Source organism: Egretta garzetta, unplaced genomic scaffold, assembly GCF_000687185.1.
Source record: "Egretta garzetta isolate BGI_Z169 unplaced genomic scaffold, ASM68718v1 scaffold14, whole genome shotgun sequence".
Taxonomy (NCBI): Eukaryota; Metazoa; Chordata; class Aves; order Pelecaniformes; family Ardeidae; genus Egretta; species Egretta garzetta.
Genome location: NW_009259588.1, coordinates 647,861 through 673,007, shown reverse-complemented (window position 1 = coordinate 673,007; position 25,147 = coordinate 647,861). Strand labels below are relative to the sequence as shown.

Here is a 25,147-nt window from a genome sequence, read left to right as displayed (position 1 = left end):
AAAGGAGGCTGAGGGGAGACTTTATCGCCCTCTACAGCTACCTTAAAGGAGGTTGTAGTGAGGTGGGTGTTGGTCTCTTCTCCCAGGTAACAAGTGATAGGACAAGAGGGAATGGCCTCAAGTTGCTCCAGGGGAGGTTTAGATTTGATATTAGGAAAAATTTCTTCACTGAAAGGGTTACCAAGCGTTGGAACAGGCTTCCCAGGGAAGTGGTCAAGTCATCATCCCTGGAGGTATTTACAAGATGGATAAACAAGGTGCTTAGGGACATGGTTTAGTAGTGGAGAGGTACAGTCGGACTAGATGATCTTAAAGGTCTTTTCCAACCAAATGATTCTATGATACCACACTGAGGGATAAGACATGCTAGAAGAAAACAGAATCACAAAAACTTAATTCTTCCACATACCTACTAAACCCATGTTCTATCGCCCCAAGTGTTAATTTGTCTTTTGGCTATTGTACTTTCACAGTTAAAGAACAGAGTTTATGCATCAGGCAAAAGTGTAATTTTGTACATCAAGAAGTTGTGCTCTAAATCATACTATTGTTTAAGTGACATTTATTTGAGACCAGTCCTCCCAAGCATGATCCAGCTTTTGTCCAGTAAATACATAGTGCTAGTGGTTTTATTGTTGTAGTACTACTTTGGCATGTGAGATGACTTCTTGAAGAACAGGGTTTTCTTAAAGTAAGATTAACTAGTCTATTTTCAAGTAGGTAAAAATCGTTGAAATTCAACAAGCCAGATTATTAGATGATACAGATTTGTGTGCTTGCACTGAATAAAGTCACCCAAAGAGAAGTGTGGTGGGTTAGCCTTGGCTAACAGCCAAACTCCCACCCAGTGCCCCAAGCCCAAATGGGATGGGGATAGAAAATAGGTAGAACAGGAACAGAAAAGTTCCTGGATTGAGATAAAGACAGGGAGATTGTGTAAGAATTACCATCGCAGGCAAAACTGACTTGATTTGGGGAAAGCTAACTAAATTTATTGCCAATTAAAATAAATATCTAATTACAGATTCAGGTAATGGGAACAAAAAGACATACATTACAGCAACTTTTTTCTTCCTCCCTTTAACAGGCTCACCTTCAGTCCAGATTTCTCTGCCCCTGCCCCAAGTGATGCAGTGGGAATGGGATCGGGGGTGATGATGGTGACTATGGTCAGTACACAGCAGTTTCTGCCACTCATTCCTTGTCACACCCTTCCTCTGCTCCAGCATGGGGTCTCCACGGGCTGCAGCTTCCTTCAGGGTATACCCACCTGCTCTGGCATGGGGTCCTCCACGGGCTGCAGCTTCCTTCAGGGTATATCCACCTGCTCTGGCATGGGGTCCTCCACAGGCTGCATTCTCTCCTCCTGCTCCTTGGTGCTACCTCAGCTGTTTCTCACCCTTCCTGTTCTCCTCCACCTCTCTAGAGCTTTTTGCCCCTTCTTAAACCTGTTTTCACAGAGGCACCGCAAACTTTGCTGAAGTGGCTCAGCTTTAGCCTATAGTGGGCCCAGTGCTGAGCTGTCTGTGTCTGGCAGAGTGCAGTCCCTGACATCTTCCAGCACAGCCCCTGAAGGCTCCACCGCTACCAAAACAACCTCACCATGTATACCCAATGCAAGAAGGAATAAACGTAATGAGCTATGGCAATTTGAAAAATCCGATTTCTTCTAATACAGAAAATAAAATGTCTCAAATTCAACACAATTTTCTTTAAAAGAAATAAAGTTACTAAAAGCAATGATAAGCATTCAAAGTATCTTGGTTCCTAATTTTGTTGCATAGGTATGTTGATACTTACTCAGGTATGTATCCAAAGGGATACAGTTCTCCAAGTCATCTGTTGGAGATAAGAGCTCACAAATACTTTCAGCTGAGTGTCCTTCAGGGAATTTATTATGATCTCCACATTTCTTCAGTATTTCCACACAATCTGATCTTCAGATAAATAAAGAAACAGAACTTTGTGAATACTTGAAGAAAAAAAGTCTTGTATGAAAAAGATTTCTTTCCACATTCTTACCTTCCCCAAATACACAACTTTCTCCTTCTGCCTCACAACAGAGAGTTTATATGTGTATGCATGCTACATTTTACATACAGGGGGAGGAACAGATTTGTGACACAAAGACAGGAACTATAGCTTACACTATTCTTCCTCTACTTTGGGCTCGGTGATCTTTATTTTCTATGGCATCATATGCATGTATGACCAAGCATTTCCTTGATTTACTAATGTCTAACATGGGTTGAACTCTATCTCACTACCTGTACCATTAACTGGTCTCTTTTCTACCCAATCATCTACTTTCAAAATTTATTTTTTTAAAAAATAAACTACTTTTTTTTCCAGACCTTTCTGTCAGCTGAAAGTCACCAGTAGGTCCCAAAACCAAAAAAGAAGAAAGTTTTTATAGATGCCCTGGAGAGCCAAAACCCCCCCAAACCAAATCAATTTTACAATGGAAGCATATACATCCATCTCAATAACAAGGAAGCATCTTCCATTTACAGTGATGGAGATTCAAGCATTACATGTTTGTCTTGCCATATTTTCCTAACCCAAGTCAAGCACAGTCCTACAGCAGCTTTTTAGTTCTCATTAAAATCCTTAGCAGAACCTCTAAACTGTTTTTTTTCCCCCACAGTACTTACTTGCAGATAATACTTCCTCTAGATTTGCTGTGGCAAGGTTTAATCTGCAGTGAGCAGGCAATTGCCTTCCACATTTCTGGCTGGCATTTTTTAATATCAAGCACAGGAATATTTATAAATGGCATCTTAATACTCCCTTTTTCCCATAGCTTCATGTCATTCATGGCTCCCTGGTCTGACTGAGTATTGCAGCTCCTAAAAAGTTCTGTTGGTCTTAAAAGAAGAAATTAAGATATGGCATGCATACAAAAAAAAAGAAAACACCACAAATTATACCTTTCACTGTATGAATTCTACAAACTTCACGTGGCTTGCTTTTTATGGTATAAAAGAAATTACTCCCTTCCACAGTTAAGCAAGATCAAAATCAATTTCAATTCTCTCTTCTAAGGAAAATAAGCTCTTTAAGACTCAAGGCTGAAACTCCCTTCTCACTTCTACCTCTTGGATCAAATATCACTTACATTTTTCTCACCTTAAAAGAAACTTAAAAGAAAGTATCTTAGATATCCTGAACATCTGTGCAAATGTTTCTTGGTGAATCACTAATGCAAGCTGATTTATCATTTATATTTGCCCAGGCTGCACCTATCACGTATGTGATTCATGTAATGCTCATGCCACTGTATACTATTTCAAAGAAAAGCCAGAGATCTCTAACAAATTTTTAAATTATTTTTTTAAGTTCAAACTATTTAATTTGTAACCTTGCAATTACCAATTCAGACATGACTTCTAAATCATGCATTTTGTCCTATAAAGTATAAAACCACAGAAATATCTCTGAAAGAAAAGGAATTTTGAAAGAGAGTAACACGCAAATTTAACATGAATTTTTACCTTATTTATAATACACAACATTCCAGTAATCATGGCTTATTTGTCTATACAGTACGTATATGTCTATATAATATGCTGCAAATTACATGATGACATCTTACAAGTTCATGGGTTAGCTTTTATTCTTTTAAGTTTTGCTACGGCTATTGTTAAATACATTTTCAAAAGTTTATTCTGAAGAAAAACTATTTATTTTTAAATTATCTAAAAAAAATATTTGCAGAAGACAGCTACATACAATCTCAAAATAAGCCTGAAAAACATTTTTATTTTATTTTTTTTAAAATCAAAGCACAGGAATTCCTTTATAAAATATTCAGTGTCTCTCTCCTACCTGTTATTAAAATTAGTGCAGTAAGAAAGATTTCTACAGCCCAGCTGACAAGGTTCTCGTACATCTGCTAAACAGGTCAACATGGAAACTTCAACTGCATTATACTCACAAAAGCGATCAAATTCTTGCCAGCTCTGTGAATTGCCCCAGCTCGTGCTATAAAGTTTAGTGCAGAGCTCTCTGGAATAAAAAAAATAAAAAATAAAAAATAAAAAATAAAAAAAAGAGAGACAAAGAAAATAAAAAGAACAGCACTTGTTCAGAGCAGAGCCTATCATTTCTTTGCTGATCACAACAGCCTACACTCACTGTAGAAGATTGTGTTAGTGCCCACAAAATCTGCAAGAGTATCCAAATGTTGTGCTCAAAGCAAATAATCCCACTTCACTGTTTTCTAAGTTTTCCAGTTTTGCTTAAGAATGCTAGCAAATCTTTAAGCTAGTGTCCTGCTTAGAGTTAACTTTCTTCCTAGTAGCTGGCATAGTGCTGCATTTTGGATTTAGGACAAGAAGAATGTTGACAGCACACTGATGTTTTAGCTGTTCCTGAGCAGTGCTTACACTAAAGTCAAGTATTTTGCAGCTTCTCATACTGGCCTGACAGCAAGGAGGTTGGAAGTGCACAAGAAGCTGGGAGGGGACACAGCTGGAAGCTTACCCCAACTGACCAGACCAAAGGGATATTCCATACCATATGATGTCAGGCCAAACTGGGGGGAGTTGGCTGGGGGGGCAGGTTCACTGCTTGGGAACTGGCTGGGGTCCACTGCTCGGGAATTTGTCAGTGGGTGGTGAGCAATTGCATTGTGCATCACTTGTTTTGTATATTATTTTACCATTATTATTATTTTGCCTTCCTTTTCTGTCCTACTAAATTGTCTTTACGCCAACCTACAAGTTTTACATTTTTTCCAATATTCTCCCTCAGCTCACAGAGGTGGGAGTTGAGCAAACGGCCGTGTGGTGTTTAGCTGCCTGCCAGGTTAAAACATGACAGCTAGTAAGACTGAAATACTTCAGAATATAAAACAGCAATATCCAAGAAAAGTGTAATAGCTGGAAACCTGAACTAATGACTCTGAGATGAGAACTACTCCAGCTAATTTTACTTGTAATAAATCTAAGTTGACATGCTAATGAAGAACCTCTAATCCCATGCTTCAACCTCAGATTCTCCTCCTACAGAAATGACTGGCACGCAAAACATATTTCTTCTTTCACCCTGACGTGTGAAACAGGTGTAGTGTTTGTTGCTTGTGTTTGAGATGTTTCCTGGCATCAGCAATACCCAAACCACTTTGTTCACAGCAATATCCTACAAACTACAACTGTTCCTATCCCAGATAAAGGTATGGAACTTCACTGTACTATTAAAGTCTGCTGCATATTGAAAACATGAAGGAAGGATCCATTTGTAGAACTCATTGTCAAAGCAAGCAACTAAAAGGTATTATCAAAGGTATTATATATCAACTGCCCTATGTTACATTGTTCTAAGAAATAATGTAACTCCAGGGCTCTACTACTAAAACTCATTGTAAGTTGCATTCAGGATCTGTTGTTTTGCTACTGGAAACTGGTATAAAAGGAAGTAACAGCTCAAAAAACAATGTTTACAACTTATTTTGACATATTGATGCATTTATAATGCAATAATGATCTATTTTTAAAGTGGACAGATAACCGTTCTAAACAAAAAATGCTCCAATTACAGTTATTTGCAAGCGTGCAACTATTTGCTGAAAACCTTTTTTTTTAATGTCAGATTAGTTAGTTCCATTATTTAATTATTAAATAACCTAACTTATTTTCATTGACAAAAATCTGAATAGTATCCAGTAAGGAATACTGCTAAGGTTTTAATATGCAGCAACCAGGTACTTGAGAGTTTGTGGTGTTCGTTGTCCCCTTGGCTCTCTTTAGCATCTGGTTAAGGCCTCTTCATCTTGTTGCAATATTGGCTATTATGATCACAAGTAAGTCATAGGTTTAATTAACTTAGTGTGTCTGCTATAATAAGCCAGTGCTAAAAGTGAGAAAAGTGTGACCCCTCTTATGGAACAGTATTTTTTGAGATACAAAGTAAGTATTGGACAGAATGTGATACCCATCTGATTACATAACCCTGTATTTTTTCTAAGAATTCACAGAACCCTTTATTTGACATACATAGCAGGATTTGGGCAAAGGCCCAATGAGACAACTTCTGAAGCATTTTCACAATTGGAAATGAGGGTAGAGAGATACTGACCTACATGTGGAAGAATTTGCTTTAGAACAGCAATGGAGCTTAGCTCCATCGAGGCCTGTTGAAGGTGGAGGGTGCACAGTGACTCCTGGGTGAACAGATCTTGAACTCTCAAGAAAACATTGCCAAAGTGGATCCTGAGGGAGAGGCATTGTTTTACAGCCCTCTATAAGTCCATCAACAATTTCAAGCTCTGTTTTCATTGACATTAGAATTCTTTTACAAGCAGTCTGACATGCATAGTCTTCTGCTCTATCACAGCAATACAAGCCTGTTAAAAAAAATTAAAAATAGTTAATGATCAAGCATACAACAACAACAACCAAGATGCATGACATAATAGCCCTCAGATAAAGAGTGCTATAAGGAGGCTTCCCCCACCCACCCCAAATAATCTCGAATAACACTGCTTCTTTTAAATGCAGACAGAATGAAGTCTGGAAAAATCCACCGCTACATAGAATTAAAAAATAAATAAAAATCAGTAATGCACCTACAAAGTAAGTTATCATTATATAAATCTATATAATTACAATTTAGAAATACATTAATTCAATTTATACAATAGACTTACACAGTAACACATTTTATATAAAAAGTGCATACAATCCTCAAAACATTTGCAAGTATTTTTTATAACTTTCGGTAAAGGATTTTTTGTACTTACTATCTGTAGGATTTCTCATTGGATATGACTGTGTATAGTTGTTCACACAGTGTATAAGCTGAGGGCTAATAGATGCACAGTAATTTTCAACTGCTTTAATTTGTGAAGGACCAGGAGAAGAGTCTGTCCGAAAAATTGCTTGACAATATTCCCGACAGTTTGTATGATGACCTGCATAACTGCAACAGACTGACCCCACTAGGGAAACAAAGAAAAAAACAACAGAACATCTATGGGTTCCTACACAGAGAAATGAAGAAATGAGTGTCTCTACCACACACAGTGATGCTCAAGGTAGTACTGCAAAAAAAAAAAAAAATTAAGAAATTCTTCTGTGCTCTGTTAAAATAATCTCTGTTTACATAATGACTGGGAATATCTGTCACTAGATACGTTACATTTGTTTGTTTGGCTGGAGAAAAAAGTCCTTAAAGCCATTTTGAACTCAAGTTCAAGACACCAGCAAGCCAGCTGAATTTTATCTTCAGCTGTTTTACTCTTATTTAAGTTAACCAGACTTGTCCTATAATTGCATTATTAGACAAGTATTAATAGTAAACAAATAAATGAGGGGAGTATCCTAAAACTCATCCAAAAAATAGACAGATGGTATCATGATTGACCCATTTTTGATACATTATTAAATATACAGTTCTTGAGAAATACTTTTAGTAGAATTAGTTCTGAGACACTGATTTCATTTTATATAGACAGATATCAGGCAACGAAACACTTGCGTGGTGCAAGATTTCACGTATGCGTTTAACTGTTACTTAACACTCATTAAATGAACAAAGCAGAAGGAAAAAAATAAGCTTCTACACGATCATTAAAATAGGACAGAAAAAACAAATATATACACAGATTAAAAACTGATATAAATTATATGAACAGCCCAATCCCCTTATCACTTGAGTGGGAAAATTTATGCATGTGGTTTGTCCTTCTATGGAACTGAATCCATATGATTTGTGTATATGTACATCCATAGAATTTCTTACATTTTAGAGAAAAAAGGATAGAGCGATATAAAAGAAAAACAAACCCCCCAAACTATTCAGCACATACTTACTTTCATTTCTGTTAATACAACTAAAGAGAGCATTCTGAAATCAAAACAAAAATAGTGTTACAAGCCAGAAAATGTCAAATAAATACTTAAGTGTCCAGTCATTTCTTATAACGAGCTAATAAATCTAACTTTGTTATTATTTGCTCCAATTAGATTGGTTTAAATCAAAACCACTATAGAAAAACACTGAAACTAGGAAATTAAAGGATCAGTGGTCACCTGAGTTCTGTGCTCACTCGTAACAAAACAGATAAATATTCAAGCAAATAAATACAAAGACTTTCTTGGATGAACTCGGCAACAGCATGCTATAATAGGATGTCCCAGAATGTTGTTTGTTTGTTTGTTTTTAATGACAATATTTTTAAAGATTCTATGTGAGAAAAAGAATTCAGGACAGACGGATGCATGCAAATAGAAAATCCCAACAAACTAACTCCACAACAGTACACCTTAAAAGCTAAAGCATGCTATCAACTCCCTCAAACTGCAGCCAAAAGGTACAGTTAGGAGATACACAACATGTTAAATGACAGAAGGGAAATATATACACCTTGCTGTTTTCTTTCAGAACACTCTAATCCACAGACCAATCATAGAATCATACAGTAGTTTGGGTTGGAAGGGATTTTTAAAGGTTGTCTAGTCCAAACCCCCGGCAATGAGCAGGGACATCTTCAACTTGATCAGGTTGCTCACAGCCCTGTCCAACCTGACCTTGAATGCTTCCAGGAATGGGGCATCTACAACACTTCTGGGCAACCCCTTCCAGTGTTCACCACCCTCATAGTAAAAAATGTCTTCCTTGTATCTAGTCTGAATCTACTTTCTTTTAGTTTTAAACCACTACTCCTCGTCTTATCACAGGCCCTACTGAAAAGTCTGGCCCCATCTTTCTTATAAGGCCCCTTTATGTATTGAAAGGCTGCAGTAATGTGTTCCCAAAGCCTTTTCTTCTCCAGGCTGAACAACCCCAACTCTCTCAGCCTTTCCTCATAGGGGAGAATGCTCCATCCCTCCGATCTTTTTTGTGGCCCTCCTCTGGATGCGCTCCAACAGGTCCATGTCTTTCCTGTGCCAAGGACTGTGGAGCTGGATGCAGTACTCCAGGTGGGGTCTCACTAGAGCAGAGCAGAGGGGCAGAATCACCTCCCCCAACACTATTCATCTCTTGCCCAAAACAACCACAGTTTTCCCTACTTTTTTTGAAAAAGCACATTTTCTTAAAAAAATAGTTATCACATATAAGCTTTCCAGAACTCTGTGAAAAGATGAAGTCATGAGGTTGAAATTCCAAAATGTAGTTGCCAATTACCAAAGACTTTAAAATTATATGATTCTGAAAATGAAGGCAAATTTGAACCCCCTCCACACCTGTCCTCCACACTCATCAGAACACCAGATTATAAAAAGGGATCAAATACATTAACATGGTGACAAAACACAATCCTCATCTTCATAAAGTTCCTGATCTCCTTAATTTCCCTTATCCCCATCATTAAATAAATTTGTATTTTACACAGCATCTAAAGAACAAAATAGAAACACCGTCATACCGATCTACAAAGATATGGTGGGATTAAAATCTTGCCTCAGTACAACGAAATATCAGATGTGCTACTACGTCTACATAAGAAAAGGAAGAGACCTCAAAACGTAGACCTAATTTAAGCTCAGTAATGCACTAGATTCTTCATCTATGTTAGTTCTAGTATTTACTGCATTGCAGAGAAGTGGGTATCCCCAATAACCTTTGGGGTATTTTTGTGAAAATTTGTACTGCTGCAAACAGATGGAAGTGTTACATTTTTAAAGTGCAGAAAATACAAAAGTGTTAGGAATTGTCTTGATGTTTTTATTTTTGTCTTAGACATTGTTTGGAGTGCAGGAGTTTGTTTTTCAATTCATATTATCTACTTGCTTTACTTGCTTTCTTCTCTGAGATCATCTGAGTCAATTAATCTGTTTTGGCAGCATCCTTATTCCCCCCCCCCGGTAGAATTACAGAGAAAAATCAAAGTAAATATCAAAGTGATCAAATCCTCCAGTGGCAAACGCAAAAAACCACCAGTAACTACAACATCTGAATGCTGAGGATTTCCTCTCATGCAGCTTCCTTGCATTCAGTTACATTGAACAGGGGAGGGTAAATACAGAACATACCTCTGTTTACAAAGAGTGGCACAAACAGGGAGTCTCATCTCTAGTAGACGGCTTCAGTATATAGTCCACACTTTCTGCACCCTTCCCCTTACCTACTCACCTTCAGAGACATCTTAAAGCCTGACACCAGAATCAGTAAATGTTATAGAGTCCCAACTTCTAATTTTGTTCAAGTGCTACTCATTAAGCAGATGTATTCCACTAGAGAATTGGAGAATTCTACAATCCCACTTTCCTTTTTTATATTTTTTTCCTCATTAAAGTTTTCTAAGTACCCAAGTAAAAACATGATCTTTTTTAAAATGTTGTTCTTCATTTTCATGGCTATCCTCATCCTCTTTTCTGTTTTCTTTTAAGAGTAAGCACTTCAGAACACAGATTGGCTCTCTATACATGAATTAGCATTCAAATGAATTAGCATTTCTGCATAGACAGTTCTGATGAAAATCCGAAGAGCCAAAAGAATTATTTACTGTAGCAAAAGATGGAAGACTCACATTTTAACTTAGATTTGAAAAGCGCCAAGCTTTGATGTTTCAGTTTATATAATGCCATTAATAATTTTATTTTATGCTGTAATTTAAAATCACAAGTTCCAACTTGCCAATTCTTCTTTATGCCATGTAAATCATAGTGCCACAATCCTGTTTTCTACAGTCTCACAATTATATAATCTTTTGGATAATATATTTTTGGATAGTGAAATACGTTAACAGTCAAACATAAGACTTTAAAGAGGACAGTCCCAATACTGCAGTGAGCAGTGTCACTTTCTTCTATTTACAATGAGAAATTAATTCAAGCCTTGGGTAAACCATGGCAGATGTGACACTGAAATAATAACCTTAAGAGAATAAACACAAATCTAACTTGAAAATGCAAGTTAGTTTTCCATGAACACCAGCTACTAACAATTTTAGTGTTCGTGAATAAAAGCACGGGTCTATTGAGAACACCTAACAGAAATTCAAAAGTCTGCCTTACATAAAACAATGCCCAAAACCTCATGAAGTAACAATTTTGACATTTTATTTTCATTTTTCTAATATCCTCTACCAAATTTTAGATCTTTTATTCCAAGAGCACAGATACTGCCTAATTTCTCCAAGACTGAGAATTAATTTGGAGCAACATTCCTCATCCCAGAAGCATGTTTTCACTTCAGATTTTCCCTCTTCGCTACCCACAAAGCAAATCCTGCCACCCACCCATCTGTCTAACACAGATGAGGGACAGCAGAACTCATCGTAACAGAACATGCAGACAGAGTCACCATCCTGTATCTGTAAAGAACAGATTTATACTGCTGTCTAAAGGCCATGTCATTTTTATAGTACCATATATCCTTCTCTATGGATGCCAGGCAATGGTTATCAGAAAGTCTCTGTTTCTTTGGGACCTTCCATATATGAAAAGAGAAACAACTGTCAGATAGGAATCACTGTACACATCACTCTCACCCCAAACTGACTGTCCTTCAGAAGTTACTGAAATCTGACTTCTCCAGACCACCCTGTATCAAGCACTGGAACCTGATATACTAACCAGCCAGGTAGAAAGCAACATTGTAACTTCATTAATTAATGCACTGGGATAGTAGAGGCTCCTGAAAAGGCTGAAGTCTGTCTGTCATAGTTATACCCAAGTACTTGACCATACTGTTAGCACAAAGAATACTTAGAACCATGATGTAATGCTGCTATTAACTCAGCTGAAAATTGTCATGTTATTTGAAAGTTGAATGTTACAAAAAAGTTATTAAAAAGCAGTTCAGGGATAACAGCATCACTGTCCCTGTTAGCTCAGATTGAGGTTTATAACTACACACAGAATAGAGAAGAATGTTGAGAAGATTATGGTGCCTGTCAACATTCCCCCTCTAAAGAAGGGCTCAAGTTGAGAAAAAATTTTCTTACAGAAATTTTACACACTGATTTTAAACAGGCAGGATGCCCTAACCAGATAATAAATCTTTTTTCTGTACTTTGAAATTATAGTTCCACAGACTGCTGAATTGCTGTAATAACACTCTCTTCCACCTTGTTTTCAACTCCTCTCTCCCTGCTCCCAGTTGTATAGGCTTGTGTAGGCCCTTATACCAGCTCTGGCACTAATCTTCTCATGACCTGATTTTTCTCAGTAACCCTGCTGAAAACTCCTTTTTCTCATCTCCAAGGAATTTAAATCAGTGATTTTAACACATCTAATACAAAGTTAGAATGGAATAGAATCATCTTCTAGATATCATCATCATCACCTATCTTCTAGATATCATCATCTAGATAGACCTGCCAGAGGCAGAGTAAAATAAGAAGTATATTTGCATGGCTAGCAGTATGAGGGAATGTGTGTGGAAAAAATGGCAGTGCAGGGAGGAACAGGAACAACTTCACCTGCACTGAGCTGTTAAAGCAACTCACCATATTTCATGAATCTGTAGTGCCCGTAGCCACCACAGAATACAGTGTTAGGGTGCTGACTTTGCTCTTTTTGTAGGTCTGGATAATTGTTCAGTTTCCCAGAAAGTACAGGTACACATGTGAGGAGTGTAGCAATACAAACATGAGAAAAATCTTAAAAAAAACAACTGTGTGTAGTCACCTGCTCATAAATAAAGCTGATACAGTGTTAGACAGCCAGTCTGATTTCAATTACTAACCATAAGTTCGTTACAGAACACAGGGTTAATGCCCATCTCTAGTAAAATAGCACGCATATTTAAGAAATCAGCAGCTTTTCTGTCCAATCAAGCATCCTTCTGAATCTACTAGAGAACTGTCAGAAGAGAAAGACAGAGAATACAAATCAAAATATTAAACAGAGATATAGGTAAGGAAAAACAAACAAAAAAACCCCACAAAAAACCCAAAAAGCAGAAAAGGATGTTCTCTTTAAAGGAAGAACTAAGTCATCAAGATCTGGGAAAATGAGTATAAAAAGGCAATGTTGTGTATACACATAGAGTCTGATACTCCATTTTCAACTTATGAATAAAATATTAAGTGAACAAAGGTGGCAATGTTGAAAATTATAAATACAAACAATTATTTGTCTTGTACATTAATCTCATCTTTCAGACTTTTTTTTTTTCCTTTTAAAACCAAATGTTGCTGAAACTGGTGATTATGGCTTTAAGAGAGAGACTACAAGCAGAAGGAATGGGAAGTAGCAAGGAGACACAGGCAACACAGCCACATATGCCCTAAAGAAAACAGTCTCAGGTATCTTTTAGTGTTACGGAAATTGAAAAAGGCAATTGAAGTTTATGCAGCAGAGAACATTGTCCATTCTTTCTCACCAGAAGCTCCTTGAAAAGTTTTAGCCAGTACTGCAGGACCTAACTGGTTTCGCTCTTTTTGGAGCTCATCAGCTGCAGGTAACGGCTCAAAAAACATAATGCATGCACACAAACAAAAATAGAGCAGAACATTCTGTTAAAGGAAGAAGTCTTCTGCATTCTAACGCACGCATTTATATTATAAGCATATGTTTTCAAAATGGCTGCCTCTTGTGATTGGAATAAAAAGTGACAGTGAAGCTGTTCTTTCACACCAGAAATCAAGAGTATTTTGCTAAAAATCAAAGATTATTTTCCTTCTTAAAAATTATCATAGTATCTGTATTCTATTAACTCTGGCAGAAAAGTAAGTTTTGTACTGTTGTCTTGGGCAACCTAACCATGTTAAATATTTGAATATAGATCCTATCCACTTAAGGCCATCTTAATTTAGATGTATTACCTACTGTTAACAAATACACTAGTAAACAAAATGCTTCACTCTATGAGAACAGCAATAAAAGTCCTATTAACCTCTCTTTGACTTCATTTAATCTTAGAATTTATCAACAGAAGATAAAGTCAGAAGGTAACATACTAGGGTTTAGTAGTCTACTGAAGTTTCAAATGATGGTACACGTCTTTAAAAATTTGCAGTAAAGCCAAGATTTTGCTCAATTATGTAAACCAGTAAAGAAGTGAGAACACTTGCACAGTAAAGTAGAACAAAACCACTGGAACTTAAATTTTGGCGAGATCATTGAATTTTCTATCAACCTTCTTTGAACAGTAGAGAATAGAGACAAAAAGCACCAGAAGATAAGATGACAACAGTATTAGCTACAATGTGTAGTAAATGGTCTGAGTCCACCCTGAATTTGTTAAGTAGTACTTCCAGAGGCCACACACAGCCATGTGCCTTTGGAGTTCATTAAAACTGTTTTGAAACTGTCTCCTAAATTATGTCCTAAACAGCTCCTTGAGTTATAACCTATTGTCTCCGAGTAATCTGCACAAACAAAAAATGGTTGACTGCATTTTTTCAGAAGAGGTAATTAGTAGCCAGCATTCACAACAACCTCAGCATAAAACAGGATGATATGACCCTGCAACATAAACCAAGCCAATGCTGTAGCACAGTGGAATACTTTTCTGAATCCCTACTACAGCACTTGAAGCTGTAGGCACTGCATTTGAAGTTTCTGTATTTAAAAACTGTAAGAAAACAGATTAAGCTAAACAGTGCTCAAATCTGTGAGAGCAAATACCTTTATAACAGTCCAAAGACATCAAAAGTGTTTCCTACTGTGCATCAAAAATAGTTTTGAGCAGAAGCTAAATAACTGGCAACATTTTGAATTATATTTCAACCACACAACAGATGTTAATAGTGCTCAGCTGCAGCAAAGCTCTCATAATGCCAATTAACTAGAGAAGCTTGAATGTCTTATTTAGTACACATGAAATAAGAACTGGAGTTCTTAATGTGCAGAGAGGTGAACTCACAGTATGCAGTGTAGATACTCAAAAGCTGCGATCTAATGGAAATTTTAGTACTATCCTTTCTGGGCACAGAAGAAAGAAAAGTGATCTTAAGTGCAATAATAAAGCCTTTACAGCTTATTTCAAGCTTTATAAACTACTTTCAGTTACTCTTCCAAGCATGTATTCCATATGGTCTTTTAAAAAGAAATAATGAACCTCAATTTTATACAAAACCATTAAAAACAGGAAAATCAGAAAATCCTACATACAATCCACAGTTTCCACTTCTTTTATTTTATTCTTTTATTCTTCCTTTGGCTATTACCTACCTTCTTTTTAGAGGAAGATGAACAGGATAGCAGAAAGCTGGAAGAAGTAGTGAAAGATAAAAAGAGTTGAGATGCACAGAACTAGAGAAAAAAAATGAAGATGAGTATCTGAGAAGCAGAAGATGGGAAAAAGAAATAAAGTACATTTCAGTAACACTCAAATACTTAGCAAGCTGTGTTAAATTTTTTAATTTCTGTGTGCAGTGCTACTTGAAAATAAAGAAGTTTAATAGGACTCGATCTTCAATACACTTATCAAAAATTAATAGCTTATTACAACATGATTAATTTCTAAAATGTGTAAAACCTCCAAATTAGAAGAATCACAAGCTTCATACATATTTACAGTAAATGTAATCCAGAAACATATGATGAGCAGAAAAAGCATCTTCAGTTAATCTTGTGAAAAGCTGGCACATCAATGCTTAAGTGATTCTGCTACTGTACAACCTGAGACTCCATTTAGTGACTTCAGAATTTCTGACACCTGCTTGGACTTTGGGGGTTTTTTCACTGCTCTGAACTCTACACCTTACCCTTGAAGACTTACCTCATTTTTCATGCTCACTAACTTAGTGGGAAGCTGAAGGGTAACTCATTACAGAAAAGTACTATGCACAGTTCAGTCAACTATTTTAAGAAGCTTGGGAAAGTCCTTGGGAAATCACATAAGTGAGTTTGTAAGTAAACTATGAAAGCTGGTAAGCTATGAAAGTATTTACAAAAAGAGAATTAGTATTTTTATATTCTTAATTCAGCTAGTTTTACTTACATGTCATGTACTTATATACAATACCCCAGAAATAGACTTGAGAGCAGATGAACAAGCACTATGATCTATATTGTAAACTAACTCTCAAATTGGATCCTTATTTTTAATGAATGAAGTATTAATTCTTAAACACAAAGGCAAACACAGTAGGTATGACATTGCATTTATGTGATTCTCAGTCTGTTTCTGATCTTATGGGACCTCTTACAGTTTTAACTAGCCACTCGCTTCCCCAGCCAACCCAACTGAGTACAAAGTATGGTACTGGTCACAGACACAGAAGCTACTTACAGACTACGGAGGGAGCAAGACACATTCACCAAGGCACCAAGAATTTATTTTTTTTTTTTTAAGAAAAGGAGAAAGAATGACTAGGGTGTGAAAAAGTGCAGGTTCCCTCCAGAAGTATTTTTTTGGAATCGTCTACCTTAGGCAAAACTTCCTTGAATTTTATATAACCAATGGGTCTCTTAAGAGCATTCTAAGTACTATTTTTCATGAGAACCTGCAAGCCTATATATATAGGAAGAACCATTGTCATACAAAATCCTGTAATAACTGAAGATCTACCATGTCAGATACTTAATTTCTATCTCTAACACAGTATCTGTATCTACTACTCCTAGTGCTCATTAAAAAAAGTTCTCTTTCCTTCTTAACCAACCAGAAGACTGATTCCTTCTTCCATTGTTTTTCTCCCTCTCCTTCTCTTTTAGTGTTGCATAGATAGAAAGAGTTAAGGTTTTCTGTAGAGTAACAGCAAGATCACACTTGAATAAGAGCGAGGGACCCGCTTCCCAAAATTCCAGCTAAAAACTGGAAAAAGAAGAACTAGAAAAAGTAAAGAAGATGACTATCACCATTTTGTAGTCATTCTTTAATCTCTTACCTTTCCTCTCCCGTTCTCCTTCAACCCATATTGGCCAATCTCCTAAAGCAATGCAGAAATCCAGAAAAAAAAGAAGGAAATAGACCAGCATAATAGAGGAGAAGCTCACAGATGTTGACAGTATAGCATATCGTGCATGAGAGGAGACAGAACTACTTAAAATGAAAATTTGTTTTTAAGAGAACAAGCTATGGTACCCTCAATAGTGAAGATTCCAGGAAAATACTCTGTAGATTGTTTAGATAAATGGACCCAAGGCGGGGTGGGGAAACAGGAGACCTGCTACACTTCTGCCCAAATCAAGAGAACAGCGTATTGTCTGATATCTTGAACTCTTGATTATAAGCAGAATTTATGCAGGACTACCTAATTCAGGCCAGGAAGAATCATTTCCTGAAGAAAGGGAAGAGGAAGAATCTGGCTTTTAATAAAGAAACAGATTGAAAGAAAAGAAGTCCTATCAGAAAAGCATTTCTACAAACTGTGTTAAAAAGAGTATAAGTAAAGGCAGATTTCTGAAAATAACCTGATGGTTAATTTTAAGAGCAGAACAGTAAAAATAATTGCAAGCATTCATAGTTTCACTGATGTTACAAAAATTAATTAATTTGAAATTATTTGATAGGATACTTAAAAGGTTATTATTTCCTGAGTTTATTTTTTTAGGTCACTTTTACGATGACTCTTGCACTACAGAAGCTGAAATGCTTCTGACTGAATGAATGCTCACAATGAATGCTGACTTTCCTCAGAACTCCTATGAAACAAGCTTTTTTAGAATCCATGTCTCCATTTTGAAAGTTGCATCTTTTCCATTCAAATTAAGACATAGGCAAGTCTAAGAAAAGACAAGCCCTTTTACAGAAAGTGATTGTACTTTTACAAATACTGTAGAGACAGGTAATTAACATTTGGATAAAAATTAGTATATCCAGAAATATGACTATAAGATGACTGGACTTTCCCTCTTCTACAGGCTACTTTTTACAGAATTTATAAACCAGCTATTTTTAATAAGATACATCCAGACACATATACACATACCTCATATTCCTTCCTGCAGACCTTTAAAACATCATTCTTTGCAGAAGCCTGAAAGACAGAAAAATTTTTCCATTTGTAGTAGAAGATAATAAAATCATGTTGCGAAATAAAGATGATTCTACCTTTATGTTAACTGTGATAACCATGAATTCATGCTCCATTCAAATGTTTCTTTTTAAGAACCTAAAGAATCCACATAAAGCTTTAGAAAAAAAAGCAGAAACTATGACTGTCAGTACTACATTTAATCAAAAAACAAAACCTCGTATTTCTGCACCAAGTTAGTTGATACTGGAAGCACATAAAGCAACTTTGGTTTTGTGGAAGGTTTACCAGATAGAGCAGAATATGGGAAACATTCAGGAAATGGAAGAACTTGAGCATAAGAATCTCCTCATTTTGCACGCTCAACACCACTTACGTTGACCCTTTCCCTTCTCCTCCATCTTGTACATACAGTCCTACAGTTCCTATTGTCAAACTGAGTTGCAGAAATTCTCCCTTCAAACTGCAGATCAGTTTCTTCTATAGAGTACCTCTTGCTCCTTTTTTCATATGACAGATACTCAAAATTATTATTAATACTTCTTTTCAGACAATCAGAAGTACCCAGTTTGTTTACTCACTCCTCATCTCTTTTCCACACTACTCAGTTTGTGTACTCACTGCTTATCTCTTCTCAAATAGTTTAATGCTTTTGAGTGAAAGTAGCATCTTTTTTTTTGCATGACAACAATCTGCAGTCGGCTCTTAGTCCAAGATTAAGATCACACAGGTAACATGCAAGATACTACAGTGAATATTAAGTACAACTGTGCTCCATGACTGAATTACAAGGATAAGTAATTACGTGCTATTTGACTTTGGAGAGGTTTCTAAGGTCACAAGTATATATTTGGAAGAAAAAATAAAAATAAAAAAAAAAATCACAAAATGCTTCACAGATTTTTAATAAAAAGGTCATTGCTAAATTAGTGTATTATGCTTAAAATTGTTAATTGACAAAAATATTGATACAGTAATACCAAAACCAACTTTCTTTCATCTGATGAACTAAACCTCTTTGAAAAGGCACAAAAATCTATTTGGGGTGTAACCACAATGTTGCATCACTCAACATTACACTGCAAAAAAAAAAAAAAAAAAAAAAAAAAGCTTAGAAACAGCCACATGTTGCCTTCTACTCAGTGTTATTTTAAAATATCAACTTTCATGCAGAGATTGTGACCAAAAAAAAAAAAAAAAATCATCAAGAAATTAAGTTTAGCATAACCAAAGAGACCTTCAGAATCTTTATGGATTCAGCCAATAAATTACTACGCAGGAACAAACTAGAACACATCAGCAATAATCATGCGCCTACTGTTTGCAAAGCAGAACTAAGTGGATTAGCTCCACCTGCCAAGTGCAGTGGTGCTAGGACACTCTGGCAGCCAGCCCGCCAGCTCTCACACTGGTGCTTCTGTGGTGTCAAAGTTATAAACACAGTAAGATTTCATCTTAACTCTACCTTCATGACTGAGCAATTAAATATGGCATCAGAATGTACAAAAAAGGCTAACCCTAAGGTCTTAAAATTTCTTCTTCAGGCTCATCAAGCCATAGCAAGCAGCCTAGTCCTACAGCACAGTTGAAAACACGTATCCAAAAAAATTCTCCCCAAAAACCCACCCCTTTTTTTTTAAACTAGGTTTTCATCTCAGTGGACTTGAACCTATAAAGTGAATTTTCAATAAAAAAAGGAAAACCAGATGTTCTTTGTTTTGGTTTTTGGAATTTGGTTGCTGGCATTTAATACCTTCCTGTGAAGTCATCTAGTCATATTTTGCAATTTAAGAAAGAGTTTATGTGATAATTTAGTTTTGATGTAAAAAATTCATTAAGCCTGAAGTTCATAAACATAAATGAATTCAACATGGTGTCATTTCACATTAACCACAGAAAAACAACTAGAAAGCCTTACCTGCTTACATGCTTGCCGGCATTCCACAGCAATAGCTAGCTCACAGCAACCTAAGCCAACCCACCCATCAGACTTCTTCAAAACTCCTTTGAAAATAAGATGACAGTACATATTACAGTGGAAACTATGCCATCATTTTCCCTTCCCTCCCCATGAATCAGTTATTTATCAAATTTGATAATCCTGTTCTCATTCAAGAAGCCTATTTACAGATTACATTTTAATTGGAATTTATTAAGTCATTCCAAACCAATTTTAATCAAGAAAAGGGCAAGTCTGTGCCTTAATAAATGCTGAACGTGGCAATTATGAAGTACCTTCTATATACAGAATTTAAAGATGCCTTATGCAAGCTATTTCCTATGTTCACTGGAATTATCAGAGTTTAATAATTTGATTTATCTAATTTGAAATGTAAGACAACAAAAACCAACAGCAGGGACAGCTGATCGTAACTGACCAGAGGGATATCCTAGACCATATGACATCATGCTCAGCAATAAAACTGGGGACCGGAGGTTGGTGGGGGCTGCTGTTGCTTGGGGACTGGCTGGGCATTGCTTGGTTGGTGGTGAGCAATTGTTTTCTTTTGCATCATTTGTTTTTCTTGGTTTTGGGTATTTTTTTTTTCTTCCATTTTTTAATTATCAAACTGTCTACCCTTCTAATTCTCCTCCTATCCCATTGGTGGGGGAGTGAGCAAGCCTAAAACAATGTAGCAGTTGCTTCTGCGTAACTTTCATGTGTGGAGCTCTCCACAGATTCCTTTCAATCAAAACAGTAATATTTGGTAGAATATTTATTAGTAGGATTGATATTGTAAGGTATAAGCAATCTAAAAAACATAAATGAAATATCATGTGCAATACGAAAACAAGAGAGAAATCTCTGCAGCAATAATCAGCTATAGCCAGGAGAAACACATAATAAATACATCTGTACAGCTTTAGGGGCAATGTCACCACTGAATAATCCAGCATCTATATTTCTTGCCATACAGAGCCTGCAGTTTTCAGACATACTTTTACTGGAACTAAGCTGTACTAAAAACAAGCTACAGATACATGCCAAATTAAGAACACTGATAAGTTTCAGCCATAGTTAGCATTTTCTTGGCAAGCGGCCTTCTGACCAGTAGCAGACAAGCTTGCAGAGAAAAAACTGATGTCACATATTCAAAAACATTGAACTGCAATTTTAATACAGCAACTTAAATATTAATTTTGTACTCAAGGTAATTAAAATGTATGCATTTCTAAATGAAAATACACCTTCAGTGCACAATTAATTCACTGGAGCCCATAGTCCTGATTATTCACCAAATTAATTGATAAGAGAACAATACAGATCTCTGAACTATAAAAGATCATCTAGTTGCATAACACAGGCTCTTGTCCCACATCTCCAAAAAGTTTTCAGAGGCTACATCACATTAGTGAGATGACTTACAACGCACACGTTTTTATTCCCTATTTAAACATTTTACTGCAGTCTCCACAAGAGCACTGAAGTCAGAAACAGAGGAAAAAGGCCGCATAAACATGAAAAATTAGAATGTCATCTCTGATACATTTATTTTGTGATGAGAGAAAAATTCTACATTCTGAAAATTTCTGAGAAATGCTGGATCACCATGATCCTGAGGAAACTGGGGAGGAAAAAACCAAAAAGGAAGATTGGAAAAAGAAGAAAGTGAAAAACAACTAGGCATTTCATGTTCAAGAGTTGCATGCATCAAGAAGGGTGCAAGAAAGCCCAAGATGGAATTTTGTTGTCTCTTTGAAGTCTTCTACAGTCTGCTTACAGAAAATTATAAAGCTTAAACTTAGCAGAACATAGTTAAAACCCAGAATTACAGGTTGCTGGGTTTGCTCTCCCCCTCTCCCACCTGGGGGTCCCTTGATCATCTTTTGTAAGCAGCTTCTTGAACAGTACCATGTGTGCATGGTCATAAAAGAAACTTAGGCCTACTGATTTAATAAACAAACATTGACAAACTAATGATACTTGCCTTCAGAAAACATGGAAAAATAATTTTCTTCCAGAGAATACTTACATTCCTGAACATCTAAAGTATTTAACGCTTACAACATTGTCTTGGCAAGGACAATAAAAACACAACTAAAACCACAACTTACAGTGTTGTTTTGTGAGGATGAGCCATAAAAGGAAGTTAATAGAAGACCATCATGATGCATTTAAGGAAGAGGAAATAAACGTGAAAAAGAACGGTAGCTCAAGTGGTAGCTGTGAGAATATTAATGTTTTAAGGTAACTATTGCAATGAACTTACTGGTAAATCAATCAATTTCTAGATTTTGACACAGATCAGTAATATCAAGCTGCTGTGGGGAAGGAGTGGAAGAGGAGAAAACACAAGCTATAATGAAAATACACAAAGGATATATCAAGCAGCAAATTATAAGGCAGAGTCCCAAATTATTTAGCGTATATGTTGTCTTATGACAGGATGCCATTGAAACTTGTGTTAACATGTTTCCACCTGCATTCTTAACTGCCAGGCATGTCATATGGCTGTTAAGAAAGAAAACAACTATCAAAGTAATCTGTTTATCCAGTCAATATTCTGCAACTGTCCTTGATAATGCTGATGTTGCGAGGGCTGTATACAGTTTCATCATTGTGCATGTGTATGAGCGTGTGTGTGTCTGTGTGAAAACACTTTGTGGATGCTGTACTATGAAAAATCAGATATGCTGATCCAGTGAAAACTCTGTTTGTGGCCCCATTCTAAACTGTTCTGAAATACTTTCTGTACCGAGGGTAGTCAAAGGAGAGAAAAATCAGGAAGAAAACCACAGAATCACTGAGGTTGGAAGGAACATCTGGAGATTGCTTAGCCCAACCTCCCTGCTCAAAACAAGGACAGCTAAAGCAAGCTGCCCGGGACCATGCCCAATAGGGTTTTGAATACCTGCACAGAAGGGAGACTCCAAAACCTCTCTGAACAACCTCTTCCACTGTTCAATCTATACATTAAAAAAGTTTTTTTCATATGTTTAAATGGAAGTTACCATTGTTCAATCTGTGCTGACTGCCTCTTGTCCTGCCACTGGATACCATTGAGAAGAGCATGGCTCCATCTTCTTTACACACTTCTATCAGATAATTATACATATTGATAAGATCCACATCCCTCAGCTTTCTCTTCTTGACAATGGTAACCAGTCCCAGCTCTCTCAGCCTGTCCTCATATATATTCCAGTCCCGTAATCATCTTAAAGGGGCACTTTGCTGGACTTGCTCCAGTGTGTTCATATCTTTCTTGTACCGAGATGGCCAGAACTGGACACAGTATTCCTGACGTGGTCTCATCAATGCTGAGTAGAGGGGAAGGATCACCTCCCTTGATCTGCTGGCAACACTGTCCCTAATGCAGCCTGGAGGCTGTTGTCCTTTCCTACAAGGGCACATTGCTGGATCATGTACTACTTGCTGTCCACCAGGATCCCCAGGCATGTTTCCACAAAGCTGCTTTCCAGCTGGTCAGTCTTCTGTGTGCTGTGGAGCATGGGACCTTCACCAGGTGCAGGACTTTGAATTTGCCTTTTTTGGAACTTCATGAGGTTCCTGTCTGCCTGTTTCTCTGGCTTGAAAACACCCCTTTGAATTGCAGCACAACTATCTGGTCTAGCAACCTCTCCTCCCAGTTTTCTATCATCTGCAAATACACTGAGGGTGCACTTTGTCCCATCATTAATGAGGATTTTAAATAGGACTAGACCCAGCATCAACCCCTGGGATACTGGCCTCCAGCTCACAAATATGTTGATATACCCATAGTACGCCACTCATACGCCCATGCGCTGTTGTCAGCTGGATCATCATTCATCCCCAGGCAGAGCTCCATGCATGCCAGTTACACTCTCAGATAAAGGGCAACTTCCCCTCCCCATCTTCCTGGCCTGTCCTTCCTGTACCTGTCCATCAAAGCACTCCCACTGTGGAAACCCTCTTGCTAGGTCTCTGTGACCCCAACAAAATCGTAGCCTTGTAACTGCACACAGACTTCTAACTCCTCCTGTTTGCTCCCCACGCTGCGTGTACTAGTGTACAGGCACCTCACAGAGGAATCGAGTTGTACTGATTTCCCAGAAAGGGAGTAAGAGCTTCCCCTATAATGCTGTCCTATATATACCACACCATTAATTTACAAAATTCTACAGTGTGTGGAATCACTGGAGAATACTTAAATTTAAAAGTGGCTCACATCAAAGAAGAAGAAAACAGTAACATAATTTCACATGCAAGAAGAATAAAAAGTGACTGGCTTTGTGCAAGTTCAAAATTCAGGATAGAAGCTCAAGGCACTACAGGAAGGCTTCACTTTTATCACAGGACTAAATTATGATTTACAGCACCTTCGAAGAAGTGACTTTTTTTTCCATAAATCAGAGGATAATAGAATCCTACCACAAAGGCACTGAAAAGGCCTCACACGATTTTAGAAAGTACAGGAAGACAATTTGGAAGTGGTTCATTAACAAAGATTTCCAATGCTTTTTCACTTGCTTACACAAACCTAACATTCAAAATAATATACGTATTTCTCACTTGCAGTTAAAGCATTGCTACTCATTTGCATACAGCTACTGAGCTTCAGTGAAGATTAGGTATTGTTTCCAACTAAAAATTTATCATGAGACAGAAGCACTGCAACTCCAAACAATATTATTGGTTAAGTAAAACTAGCAAAATATAAGACAGCAAATCTCATTGCATGCACTGGAATCAACAGCTTGCCTCTGAAGCAGGATGGGAAGTCTGAGCAGATGCCATAGAACTGTTAAGGCCTCCTCTTTCCTCACTACAACTTTTTCAACTACAGCATAATTTCACTCAAAGTATTTTAAAATGGCCATATGTCCTGGTTTCGGCTAGGATAGAGCTAATTTTCTTCATAGTAGCTAGCATAGTGCTGTGTTTTGGATTTAGTACCAGAAGAATGTTGATAACACACTGATGTTTTCAGCTGTTGCCAAGTAGTGCTCAGACTATTCAAGGACTTTTTGAGCTTCTCCTGCTTGGCCAGGTGCATAACAAGCTGGGAGGGAGCACAGCTAGCACAGCTAACCCAAACTGACCAAAGAGCTATTCCATACCATATAACGTCATGCTTGGGGGGGGGCTTAGTTCGGTCGGTCGGTCGCGGGGAGACTGCTCGCGGCTTGGGGACTGCTCGCGGCTCGGGACGGGCTGGGCATCGGTCGGTGGGTGGTGAGCAATTGCCTTGTGCCTCATTCGTTTTGTATATTCTGTATATTCTGTTATCATTCTCATTATTACTATTATTATTATTTTCTCTTATTAAACTGTCTTTACCTCAGCCCTCGGCTCTAACCTTTTATTTTCTTTCCGATTCTCTCCCCCATCCCACTGAGGGAGGGGGG

At 37.1% G+C, this 25,147-nt stretch overlaps 1 protein-coding gene across 1 annotated transcript in view; it reads right to left on the bottom strand.

Annotated features, from left to right (window-relative positions):
- The window catches only part of RECK (reversion inducing cysteine rich protein with kazal motifs), a 66,655-nt gene that overhangs the window by 23,027 nt on the left and 18,481 nt on the right, over positions 1-25,147 (bottom strand). Inside the window, exons 4-13 of the mRNA XM_035893444.1 lie at positions 19,737-19,822; positions 17,774-17,821; positions 16,730-16,771; positions 15,069-15,149; positions 7,815-7,848; positions 6,743-6,940; positions 6,079-6,346; positions 3,829-4,008; positions 2,655-2,867; positions 1,801-1,937 (exon numbers count right to left, since the gene is read on the bottom strand). Coding sequence (XP_035749337.1) covers positions 1,801-1,937; positions 2,655-2,867; positions 3,829-4,008; positions 6,079-6,346; positions 6,743-6,940; positions 7,815-7,848; positions 15,069-15,149; positions 16,730-16,771; positions 17,774-17,821; positions 19,737-19,822 — 1,287 coding nt within the window. The remainder of the gene's footprint in view (positions 1-1,800; positions 1,938-2,654; positions 2,868-3,828; positions 4,009-6,078; positions 6,347-6,742; positions 6,941-7,814; positions 7,849-15,068; positions 15,150-16,729; positions 16,772-17,773; positions 17,822-19,736; positions 19,823-25,147) is intronic.